Here is a 13,639-nt window from a genome sequence, read left to right as displayed (position 1 = left end):
TGAAAGTTCTCAACGTAAGAGATATTTCTACAGCGCTTCCTCTCATGTAAGATCCTGAATTTATGTAACATGAAAATATACTGTGCTGGCCCCACACTGCTAAACAGTTCAGTGTCCCCAGTGAAGACTTCATGCTTGTGAAGGTGAATTATAGGAAGATCATGCTTTCTAATGTACATCAAAAAAGCCCAATTTTACCAAGTATAGTAGGAGATGCAACAAGACAAACTCAAAAATGGTCCTTAATAATATCTGGCTGTAAAAGAAACTATATAAGATATTATATCTTAGACCAATCCCGACATTGCTCTAATTTCCCATTTATGCCTATCAAATAGACCCTCACCAAATCTAAGCAGGGAACGAGACAGTCCCATCACTAGACCCAAGCATCACTGTACACGTGTTATGAAATCAGTCCACTCCCTTATCTGGATAAAACATTTATTTTCATTTCTTAGATCCATGTCTGGTTTTCCCTCTTGGATCTCACACAGAGCTTCCTTGTGCTGGACAGGTTCTCCAGTCTGTCAGCCTGAGGTCTTCCCCAGTGATAGATGGCCTATTTCCAGAGGGAAGTGAAAAGGGGCCAGTTTCCGCACAAACAAGATCACTCCCCCCCCCCATCTCCTGCCCTCCCTTGTCTTGTCTTTTCAGTCCTGTGGCCTCTCACTAGACACGCGGCAGTCCCTCTACACGGCTGCTGTCCGTCACTCCTCTCTATCAAAGGCAGGGCCCAGATTTTAGGGGCTCATTAATCATCCACTGCAGGACAGGAGGCCCCTTAATCTGACCCATGCCTCCTCCTTCGCCAATCCACCCCCTCCCATCTCCAACACTTAATGCAGCAGCCCCCCACCAAAGGGTTATCATGTTTCAGCTGCTGCCACAGTAGCACAACATACTGCCAGAGAGAGAGAAAGAGGGAGACAGAAGTGGCTGAGTTTGGCCCTTGTTCTGAAGGTTTTTGAATCTCGGAACAGTGGGCACGATCTGAGGTCTGTCACTACAGAATACAAAAATGCCCAGTCTATTAATCTATTTTCGTGCAAAATGTCATATGTCGTTAAAAATTCATGCAATAACTGCTGGAAAAAAAACCAACACGTGACATACATTTCACGTTACACGATTTACAATTATGTATACTAATAATTTCCATGAGGTGAACACTATTGAAATGCAGTATTTTATTAAACAATTTCAGTTGCTTACAATTTGTGCAGCCTTTTCCTTAACATTGTGAAACACACTAAACATCAGTAAAAATAAATTTAAGAAAGAATTCCTTTGTAATTCTAAATTACAAAAATGAACAGCAACTTTTATGAAGATGTACAACTTTATTCCTTATATTTAAAAAAAGGGAACTACAAATTAAGGTTATTTCTTAACCTAAAAATAGACCTTAAGCTTGAGTTCAAAATTTCCATTAATTTTATCAGGGGTACTATGCACACAAAAGTTTCATGGGACAACCCTGGTTGGTCAGATAGCCTGTTAATTATATTTTAGCCATATACTTTAACAGCTTCCTCATGTCACCCCTTGGGCTGCTCTACGTTTTCACTGCAAACCCACAAGAGCTGTTGGCTTTTCCCACGCAATTTGATTGTTAGTTATTTCCCCTGTTTGGACTGATCAAAACCAAAGCCTCCAAAAAACAAAACAAACAAAACCCCTTTTGGGTAACTAATCAGGAGGGATTTCACATTACTACATTCAGGATGTAGATTGTTGAAGGAAACAATCAACATTTTTTATCTTTATCTTCTTCTAAGATTACCACTGCTAAACAACCCTTCCCACTACAGCCTTTACCCCTGTGGAATTATGGCCTCTTCATGTCCCATGGCTTTTAGTAAAGTCTAAAGTCTTTCCATTTGGAATAAAATCTTTAAACGGAAGAAGTACCATACTCTCAAGGAGGACTGAGAAAGTGGGATGAAAAGTTCTGGAAAAAAACTTTGATGTCCGGTATAGATAAGGTTTATGTTTCTTGTCCAAAACAAGAGATTCCTAAATAGATCATACAAAATTGTTCAAGGCTCATTCTCTTGTTTATTGTTTCAGAAAAAGTGCTCACTGCTTTGACAAGAGTTTACAAATGACTTTTATATCTGAAGTTTAATATTCTGCTTATAAAACAGTTATAAACTATTAAACTAGCCATTTTAAAAACTCACAATTCAAAACAACTGGAGGAAATGAGAGAAGGGCGAGACAGGGTGCTTACAGAAAACAAAATAGTCTTGTTAAAAATGGGCAATTTAGTTTTTTTACAAATAGAATGTAAGGTTAGTTCTGGTGAACTAAATATTTGTTGTTGTTTAAAACACGTTCAGGAATGTTACATGTACTTGTTTTAAGACTTAATACAGAGTTAATGAAGCACCAAGCAGTGGTGAAAAGCTGATCAGACAAATGAAACTGAAGGGGTAGCCAAAATCTTTAAGAATATGAAGCAGATCCAAAAAAGAGAAAAATCAAATAAGACATCTTACATCACCAGCTTGCTTCCCCCCTAACAGAAATCACCCACAGTAGAAAGTCTATCAGAATATTATATACACACCATTAATCATTTGAAGTGGACAGCACTGACAGGCATTTGGGTAAACTGCAAGTTTTAGTCTTTAAACCTGTAATACAGACCCCTGTCCCAGTCACCCTGCCTGGAGGGGAAAGGAGAAGCCCAATACAAACGATGACCCATCTGCTTAATTAAAAATCTATTGAGGAGGTTAATGGCACCATCAAAAGTATGATGTAATGCGTTAATCCTCTATCAGTTTCAGGCATTTTGTTATCTGCACTATAGCTTTGACATGCATAACTGCATCTGGATAACTTAATTTTAGGCACCCTGAAACATTTGGATTGCTATTTTATTCTACATAATTTTAAAAGCTCAAATCATTGTTTATTATGTTTATTGATTGAACAAAACTTTAAATGACCTTTTGACCTTGTACAATTCAGGATCTTGCAACTTTTACAGTATTTATTTTCCTATCAAAACATCTACTGCACATGACCTTCACTGTAAGAAACCAACAAACAGTACATAGGTACAAAGAGCTTGTTCAGACAAGAGACGTTTTTGTATAAAAAAACAAATGCTAGCCTTACATAATGCATTTTAAAATGGCTTGTGAATACATACAAATAGGGAGTCCCAAAATACCACAAAATGAACATAATAAATGTTATTAACAAGCTTGTTCATTAACAATCCTGAAAATCTTAGCCTTAATCCTATTTGAAAAGGATTGTGAGCTACAGAATCTTTTCTGTTTTGCTCTTCTAGAACTAAGGTTTTCAAAAGTACAAAACATGCTAAATATAGGATGGTGCGTTTAAATCGGATCAAAGCAACAGTACCACTTGATAAGAAAATCCACCCTCACTGCCATATTCATATCCTAGCTTAGACAGTATGAGTAAACTCATCTTAATTTCATAATTGTTTTGTACCTTTATTTCAAAGTTAAGAAGTCATTGAAAATAAGTTGTTGATGCTTGAAGTTTACTGGTACTTGTGGATTATCAAAACTAAACAGGAACTGGCAGTGATCTGTGAACACTTTTGGAAGATGATGTATATTCTTTTAACTGCTTGTGTAAAACCAAGATGTCCATAAAATAATCAGCATGAAAAAGTGATTTGCTTCACCTCCAACAGCTTTTTAAGACCAAGAGTACTCAATACAAATGCTAAAAACACTTCAGCACAAATTCAAAATAGAAAAAACTGCAAAAGAATTACAAAAATGAGTACCAAACAAAAGGCATCTTACATTACATTTGAATGAAGATTTGGATCTCTGTTCAAAGTTTATGAGTAAAAGAAACGTATTTAAAAAAACATGAATGTTTGTTGTCTAGGACCCTTCAGCACTTCTTCCTCTAATGAGATGCATCCTCCCAATTAGACAAGTGAGAGGCAGCTATGCATTTTTTTTACTGAATAGTGTCCCTTTTGGGAGAAAGGAGGTCTGCCAAGTCTTTAACCTACAGAAGCATGAGGGATGATATCTTCTTAGGTCTTAATGAACAGCAAAACATAACATCACTTTATTAGCCCTTTACAATTTCTTGCATTAGGAATTCCTCTTTTCGCAGACCCCAACTTGCTCTCCATGAGACACAGACACACAGATAGGGAGAGAGAAGCCTGGGGTCAGACTGCAGGGTCAGCCATTTTTACAGCGCCCCTGGAGCAGTTGGGGATAAGGGCCTTGCACAGGGGCCCACCGCTCCACCCCAGGGCCACAGCCAGTTAGCTGAGAATACTGGAAGGCATTTGATTTGCCGCATGTTTGTAAAGCTTAATACACCAACAAGATAAATGGCTCAGCAAACTGGACTTAACTTCCATGGACACCTAAGAGAAGGAACATCATAACAGAAGCTTTCCCCAATGATCTTTGTATTTTGCATACAATGTTTTTGGCTTACAGCATACATTTCTTTAAAAGAACTGCTGCTATACATCTACTTTTATTTACAGATAGTTTGCATCGCCTATGCCAATTAAAATAGTATGAAGTACAGCATTTACATTTTTAAATGCAGTAAATAGGTATATGTCATCACATTCGTAAGGTTGACTTTATCTTCATTAAAAATTACTTCATTATTACAACTTAAATGTGCTTGTTTTCTAAGAAAACCATCAGAACACATTGATCCTTAGTCTCAATCTCTCTTTAAGAAGGATTTGATCAGAAAATTATATATATACCCAAAATAAGTCTCCAAGGACAAAAAGCAAAATATGGCTGAACTTTTATCTTATTTTCTTCCCATCAATACAGGTTAGTGAAACAAATATTCTCATTATCTAATTACCATGAGAAAGGCCTGGCCTGCTTCAGCCACCTCAGGCACATTTATTAAGAGCGCGGGACATAAATGGGCCTCCACTGCTGTTTGTGATAATGCTATCTTCATTTAAACAATCATCAATCGAACTACATAATCACATTGAAGGTGCAGCATCTACCTAGAGAATGAGTGGATGAGCAGAGAATGAGTGACAAAACAAGGACTAAAAAACCCATAGATTTCAAATTTTGCTCCAAAAACCATGAATATTCAAATTCACATTCTGACGGGCTCCTAAGCGTCAGTACTTGGAGAGCTCTGCTCTAGCCATAATCATGCTCCAAACGTAAATGCAGCACATCATTTTAAAATTAATTTGAAGACACTCCAACAGTCAACCAAACTTGAAAAAATTGCTTGACACCACAAGAGCAAAAGGAATGTTGCAAACCTAGAGGATGCCAACTGATCCATTTTGCTAGTTTGTAGCTATGTGAATCTAAAATGCCATCATTTTTTGAAGACCTGAGTTTGGAACTCAGAAGCCAGTTCCAGATACCTATAGTGCAGTATAAGGCAGTTTTTCTTAGTCATCAACCTAAACAAATTCCTTTTTCATTTGTAGTTACCCATTTCCTTAGTTGGAATCTCCAATCAATCAATTTAAGTGATTTCAGAGATAGACTTACAAGATCTACATCCCTTAACTCTTCCTTATGCTGTGCCCTCCATATTTATTAACATCCTTTCTAAATGTAAACAAAAACATTATTCAATGGAACAAAATGACTGCTGAAGACTGAGTTTGTTTTACTCAGTGTTAAAATAAGGATGTTCTTAAATAAACGACTAAGAAAACAGTCTTTTTACCACAAACAGTAATGTATTTAAAAAGAACACAATGTTCTACAAACAACTACAAATAAATTCCAGGAAAAACAATCCTGTGTCAACATTCTGTGGTCTGGACATTTATAAAGCTTCTGGAACATTCTACAAGATTTAATTGTATCCCTGGTTCCATGAGGTATGAAAGGAGGTAATGCAGTATCAAGGAAATCCTTCAGTAGCATTCGCCATTATGATAAAAGCCAGAATTTTCCTTCCTGTACAGTTTCCGGCAGTACAAATGACAGTATGAAAGCAAGAATTTCCATCATTAAAATTCAAGGTCACAAAAACAGTTGCATCATTACCAGGAAGTCACCACATGCAGTGAGAGAATTAGTTTAGGAGACAATCACAAATCCCAGGCTAAAACATTCCAGATCTGCATGACAGTCTGGTATCATTATAATACAAACGACTATTTGATGTCAACTTCATGCACATGGTGTTCACGAGTTGCAAGGAAGAAGCTTGTCCTGAAGTCATAACATAAAAATAGGTTCTATAGACTTGCCAAACTTCACTTAAGTGACAACTGGGACCATGTCTTATGGTCAGATGAAACAAAAATTAAGCTTTGTGGTTATACTCACTAGCAATATATTTAACACATGCCGAGAAAAACATGAAATATGAAATGTGAAATATGGAGATGGATCTATTTTACATCTTTTGGTCCTGGTGCCCTTAGGGTTGAGAGAGTAATGAGCAATTCAAGAATGTACCACTACATTTTGGCCAAAAACCTGTATCCTTTGCTAGGAGTCTCAAGCTGCACTGAAAACATTCCAGCATGATAATGATCCCAAACATACATCACAGTCTACAAAGAAATGGCTATCCGAACATAAAGTCAATTGACTGTAATCACAATCTCCAGACCTAAGTCTAATTGAACATGTATGGTTTGGACTTAAGAGAGCAGTGAAAAAAGCTAACAAAGAAATCCAGTGGAGATGGAGAAAAGCTCCCTTGAGAATGTTCAGAAATCCCTAAGGAGATGTGACGCAGCCTTTTAAAATATTTAAGGAAGTGTCTTCTCAGGATGATCAAAGCAAAAGGAGGAGGATGCAGAAATCACCCATTGCAAGGGTTTTAATAAGTTATGGTTACTGTGTTTGTAAATAACACACTTTGTGGACAAATTATGTTGCTCTTTTCAATTTATCTGAAAATAAAAAAATGGATATTCAGGCATGATAATGATACCAAGCATGCATTTACAAAATAATGGTTATCAGAACACAAAATCAATGTTCTTGAGTGGACATCACAATCTCCTGGCCTCAACCTAATTGAACATGCATGATTCCAATTCATGAAAGCAGGTGGCGGCAGTTAACTGCCAAAAATACATATTTAGTTATTTTCTTTCCACAGAATCATCTTTAGTAACATTTAGCAAGAGTATGGTTATGGAGGTCACTGTATGTCAATCCCCTGAGACAAGGAATCATTTTTGCCGCTTACTTGGTACACTATATAATATCATTTTAGTAGTATGGTAACCACAATTGAACACAATATTCTGGATGAAGTCTTATTCCTGCATTTTTAAGTTTAATTATAACTGACATTGATTTCAATTTTTGCTACATAACCAAACATCCATTTTTTATTCCACCCCCACATTGTCTTGATGAGGTCTTAAATCACTCATGAGAAGTGATAGTGTATTGGCCTGCTTCCTGCATGGATAATTTTGTACTTGTCAACTTTAAATTTTACTTGCCTATTGTCTGCCCTAGCCATGATTTGAAGCTTTATTTCCTTCCTGACATTTGTTTGCTACTCCTTAAGTTTACATCTGGAAATGTAAGGAGTCTGTCTTGTTTTTCACATCTTTTCTGTCTTCTAATTTTGCTTTATCGTTTTCATAGCTATTACCAGTAACAGTGGTTATTCAGTAGAAGTGTTTTTGACTGAACAGTACTGAATGGTGAACCACATTTAGTGCTCAAGTCTTCTAACCACATGACTGAATTCAGAATACTACAATGAATTTTTCCCATTCATCACAAAAACAGAATAATTTAAGTGATTTACATATTATGGTGTCCCAGTAAGCTTGTCCATAATGCTAACACTGTAAAAACACTAAAAGAAACTTAACACTGGAAGCAAACATTCGCATCTGTCTGACAGATGTCAACTATGTTTTAGCAGGCAACAGTTGCCTGACATTTTAGCTCTAGAGAGAACATTAAACAGTGATGGTAAATGACAAAGGAAAAATACATTATTGTAATGTAAATTATACATTTAGCTTTTCTTTGTGTATAAGGAAGAGAGCATGTTTACGATGCCTAATGTCTGAACTTCTTCTATCCCAGTATCTGAAGAATGAACATCCAGAAAATGAATTGGTACTTCATAAAACGCAAAATAAGATATCAGAGTTCAAATTATTTTATGAAAACACAGTCTTGATTATAGCATTGAATTTGTTGAATTGTTTTCCCATCTAATTATTAAAATAAAAATGATTACTAGAACTAAAGTATTATCTGTATGACAATGTGTTGTGTAAAAGAAGTATATTTAAAATCAAGAACAGAAGGCACTTTTCTTACACAAATGGATCATATCCGTGATTGACAGATTGATACCCATGGCCAAACAAGTTAGACAGGCTGTACAGACTTCGAATTTTGCAACCCTTTATATACTAAGAATTATTAAACTTATTTGAGAAACTTACATGTCAGTTATACAGTTATATTGAGCTATACTCAACAATCTGTAGCTGTTATGAAGTGTACACTGAAATGTGAAATGCTTGCAACATGAATTGGAAAGGTGGTGTTCAATCGTACTTCTCTCATGTCCCAAGTGATCAGATTTGCCAATATACACAGGGGTCAGAGACTGAAGTATTTAGACTTTAGAGCCAAATTTAGATAACAGGCAGATTGCTGCTCCTTAGGACCCTTCCTAGATATGTTTGCTCAGTGAATTAGGAAAATGTGTGAAGGGATTCATCAAGTGTGGCTACAGCAAACCCTCTGTAGTCATATGGTTAATATTTTGCACCAGTTTTAATGTATGAATGTGCAAAAATATTCCCATCAGAAACCTGCAGTTCAAACTTCACTGAAAGTGTTTGATGTTTAATATTACACTCTTGAAGTGCTTGCTACACATTTACAGTCTGTTTTCTTTTTGTAGAATACCAGTGCAAAGACCACAGTAAATGTCTATTTTGCCCAATAAAGGTATTCATTATATACAATGACTTTTATAGTTGCATAAAAAGGCTTGTGGTTTGTTATAAAGTGAAAACCTGTATGTCATTATCAGATGGTTGCTGTTGTTTCGGGGGTTTTTCTCCACAGAAGTAGTATGGCCTTATTTTTCACATCCAAATGACTTTTAAAGAGAGATCTTAAGACTTGAAATCCACACTCTTACCAAATTAAAGAGAAAGTCACACAAATCACAACAATCCAACATTTTCACAGAGTCTCATATTATAGCAAAAATAGCCCAACGAATATAAAAAGTACTTAAACAATGCTAAAGTAAGGAAATTGTAAATAAAAACTCATAGCAGGGAGCCCCTTGGACCAGTGATATATTACCAGCAGTACAGAGGTACAATATTTTAAGACTGTTTCATTGTGTAAATTCTTAAAAGCCTTCAGAAATAAAAGACTTACCCCTCTTTTGCATATAAGTAAACAAATCATCCAGAAATTCCTTGCGTTTGGGATCACTGTCCAATTCATACAGCTGCAAAAGGAAAACATTTTAACATGTAAAATCTTAACTTTCAAAGCTCTGGGAAACCTTCTTTTTCTTCAGATTTAATTTCAAAGATTCTCAAACAGATGGTTCCAGTCTGAATTAAATAATTTTTTCTGGAATAATCTTTTAGTCTTTGCAGCCCAGAGAGATATTCTAACAGAACTACTGAAATTCCAGCTGAGGCTGACCTTAGCAAAGTCTCTAGAGGCCTCTCCTCTTCCTCTCCCTCCATCAGCTTCATCACTCCAGGTTGCACTGCCATTCTGCATAAAAAGAGAAAGGGGACATTATGTGCTGATACCACACAAGCAACAATGAAAATATCTGAGGTGAGCCTAAAAACACATGGATTTTCTGAGCAATCCTGCAGTTCATGAGCACAGAATACCAGAGCTATACAACCATTTATGCCTGTACCATTAAATCATTCAAGATTTTGATAATGCTGTGATATGGTACTGTACTGTAAGACTACATCAGTAGCTTTCTCAGGAACTGTGCTTGTACATTGTGTGGTAGTGTGCAGAAATAAATGCCTGCTTTCTTGACCTCTAGGAAATCTTTCTATGGCAAAAACTAACTGTAAAGACATGATGGATTATTTTCATGAGTATCATTCGGCTTGGGGCAAAATTTGGAAACATTTAAACTGCAACAGAGAATCTAAACCAATTTCAAGTAAGATACTCAGCAATTAGCCATAAGGAGCAAAGGCCACATAATTTAGTGCTTAATGTAATGCCATGAGTATTCAGAATAAAATACAAGAGATAAACACTGTAGTCTTTGAAAGAGACAGACGTGGAAGAGGTGGAGGTATAGCACTATAACCAGAGTATTTGGGCATGGGAATATTACCATTCAGGGTCTCAGAAACTATACACATTTGTCTCATGCTCTAGGCCTTTCAAATAATAATAATAGAGTAAGAAACACAAAGGTGAGAGATGTACGATTAGAATGTTATACTTTGAAGTATATACTGAATATACTATGTACATAGCCCAGAACAAAGGTTTATAATTTCAGGAAAGCAAAACAGTAAGGAATAAGACAGATTAAGAGTTGTAGGATGGTAAGGGCCTACATGTGGAAACAGTAGAGAGTGGACGGTGGCAGTTCACAAACTGAAGCACACAACAGACACAACTTATGAATATATCAATGAAAGCACACAAAGCAGTGCCCCATTGATTGATTGTTTAAATCAAAAGATTATTTAAATGAAAAGAAAGAGTACTTTATAAAAAGATAAAAATATCTAGTTATGAAAAGAGAACATAATGAATTACATGTATGGGTAAAAAAGATAGAAAATGAGCAAGAATATGGCAATGGAACTGAAAATGCATGTTTTCAGTATTACAACATCAAAACAATTGTAAAGAGTAACACAGTGTCTCAGGGATAACAATGGCAAACATTTAGACAATGAAAGGGAAACGTTTGATGTATTAAGTGAATACTATACTCAGCTGTTTCTTGAGATTGAGGAAGGAAAGTTCAATATTAAATATGAGCTCAATATTAAATAATTACAGAAATTCGATGTATGTGTGACCTTTCAAGGATCAGGAATTTGGAAAATTGTACAGATAAGGAATTAATCCTCAACTTAAGGTGATGTACTTTTTTTTTTTACAGAAAGCATTCTGAGAGTCTGGAAAAAAATACCCAGCCATGCAGACATCTTTGGAAAAAATGAATGGATGGGATCCACAGATCAATTAGTTACTACCAGCCAAACTAGATAACAGTAACTTTATGCTATTCCTGAGATTTTGTTCATGGAAAACAATCTAGCCATATATAATAGTTTTAAACCATTGTAAACTACAGCAAAGAATTCAATCTACAGCAATCATGTATCTGTAACATGATTTTAAAAAATTACAATAAAATTGTGGAAAGACTGAGTCCTAAATAAGTAGGACAACTGTTGTTGCTGTACATCACAGTAAAGAATAAAAGGGAATCCAACACCTTTTAAAGAAATTTGCCTTCCCTTCATTTCTCCCTTCCTAAATAAATAAAAAATAGATTGAAGCATATCTATTTAAGGGTAACACTGAACCTTTTTTAAATGTATTAAACGATCCTTTACCAGTGCTGTCTATAAAAGCAGCAAAATTATACATGTTATTTGCTTGTTCACTAGCAAAACATTTTTTTTTTACTTGTGTGGGGACAACTGACAGCCAGGACTCTACACCTTCCTTCAGGGATACCCCTATTCTATTTTGTTCATATCAGGTATGTTAGTGCTGATCCTGACAAGTGTGATAAAAACAGCAAGTGTGGACAAGACACCCAGGATTCCATGTGCTCCACCTTCAACCCCCTCCCTCTCATAATTCAAAGGCCCAGGAGCCAGTCTCCACAGACCCTTTTGTTCTGAGCCCCACCACCACCCTCCATGTTCATAGGTAAATGGATATGTCCGGGCCTGCGAGTGAAAACAAGCCTGTTTCTGACATTCCAGCAAACCTCTGTCCCACAGGCTGGCCTCTTCTATTGTCCACCCCCACTACCACAGTTGGATTATAAATCAAGCAGCAGCCGAAGGTTCAGGGTCGCTGAGTGGCCTGCCGCTCAGTGTATATCATCAATGGCCAGAAAAGCAGCAACACAAGATATTTGCAGAACAGACATGCCAAACACCATCACCTCATGCATTAAAGATGAAAATGAGCCTCGTGCCCGAACAGCTAGGCAGCATCGCAAAAATCTGAACAAAGAGCTAATTTTATTAGTGGAGCCTCCATCTTTAATCTAATAGCTTTTTATTATTAAATTAGTAAATTACTGTCAAAATCTAGTCTCTCTGTCTCCACCTCCCCACACCCCCCTTTCCACCAATTGAGCTGTTTTATTAATTACACAAGCCGTCTCTCTTTGCAAAGTGCTTGTACTTTAATAAGATAAATTATTCGTCAACTGGCAGATTCTTAGCAGAAAAAATGGGTTAACACCAATAGGTGGAGGAAATTACAAATGTTTTAAACAATACAGTAAAACATTTTAGTAATTCAGATTCTAACAAACTGCCCCTATACTCAGCCATGCTATTTTTGAGCCACATTTCAAGACGTTGACTATTGGGTCCACAGCTCCAGCCAAAATATTAAATTTCCTTCCAGTCTCTTAGTCATAATGGCAAGGAAAGACCACCACCTAAATCAGGTCTAAACCACAAGAAAGCTTCGGTTTTCTGTCCTTTAACTCAAACACCTAAGCGAAATTGCTCCTTTTCCTTCAAGCTTACTTCACCCAGTACTTTTAATACAAAGGCAAACAATTCAATAGTTTGGGTTGTGCGCCTTTGCTGGCTTCTGCATTAGCACTATAGAATGAACAGTTTATGCTGGATTTTCTTCCATTCCAGTTTTACACTTGCATCATCCTCTAGCTTTGCCTCAATATGAGGTGATGAGCTTGCAGTAATTCAATTAAAGCCCAAGCAAGTGTCAGCTAAAAGCTGCAGATTCTGGATTATTACCAAATCTGCTGTATCAGCTATTAATGAACAAGCCACTTTTATGACAGTGTCTGAGCCCTTTTAGCCACAGGCCTTGCATATAGACCAGAGCTGTAGATTAATGTATCTCTGCTGCTCATAGCGAACTTTTAGTTAACCCTTGACACACTACCCTTAACCCTTCAGTGTAACACTGCCGGTATTACCCCAGCAGAAAACACTTTCTCTAAAGGTTTGCTAATTTAAATGCCTGGTATTCATTGCATGACGCAAAATAAACGTTTCTCTATATACTCAACATAGCGTGCCATCTATGATTTATAATGTTCAACATTTTTCCTTTTAAGAAACTGGAACCACAGTACAATTGCATATGCACAAAACAATTCAAAAGAGGAGAAAAAGGAAAACACAAAAGAATGACCCAGTAAACCCAAAAGTTAACTATACATTAAAGAGTATTGTTCAAACATAACTGAGTCTTTCAAAAACAGATGAAAACTGTCTAACCAAGAGTTAAGAGACAATGTGCTGTACACAAGAAGGTTCCATCACCCTGGTCTTTGGTGCCTGGTCTTCGGCATTGTGAAACGGCTTCAACTGGGAGATCAAGGATTAAGGGATTCACACAAGTCCTTCATTTAGGGAAAAGCTAAGATTGCTGCTGGAAGAGGTGTTAGTGGGGCCAGCAGGGGG

At 36.6% G+C, this 13,639-nt stretch overlaps 1 protein-coding gene across 2 annotated transcripts in view; it reads right to left on the bottom strand.

Annotated features, from left to right (window-relative positions):
• The window catches only part of LOC148659513 (AT-rich interactive domain-containing protein 3B-like), a 57,189-nt gene that overhangs the window by 17,147 nt on the left and 26,403 nt on the right, over positions 1-13,639 (bottom strand). For both annotated transcript variants that reach the window (XM_088641836.1, XM_088641835.1), the window contains exons 3-4: positions 9,654-9,728; positions 9,378-9,450 (exon numbers count right to left, since the gene is read on the bottom strand). In XM_088641836.1, the coding sequence (XP_088497962.1) occupies positions 9,378-9,450; positions 9,654-9,728 (148 nt within the window). The remainder of the gene's footprint in view (positions 1-9,377; positions 9,451-9,653; positions 9,729-13,639) is intronic.

Source organism: Lepisosteus platostomus, chromosome 7 (genome assembly GCF_059453375.1).
Source record: "Lepisosteus platostomus isolate fLepPlt1 chromosome 7, fLepPlt1.hap1, whole genome shotgun sequence".
Lineage (NCBI taxonomy): Eukaryota > Metazoa > Chordata > Actinopteri > Semionotiformes > Lepisosteidae > Lepisosteus > Lepisosteus platostomus.
Note: the sequence above shows the minus strand (reverse complement) of the source record. Positions and strands in the feature narration are given on the sequence as shown.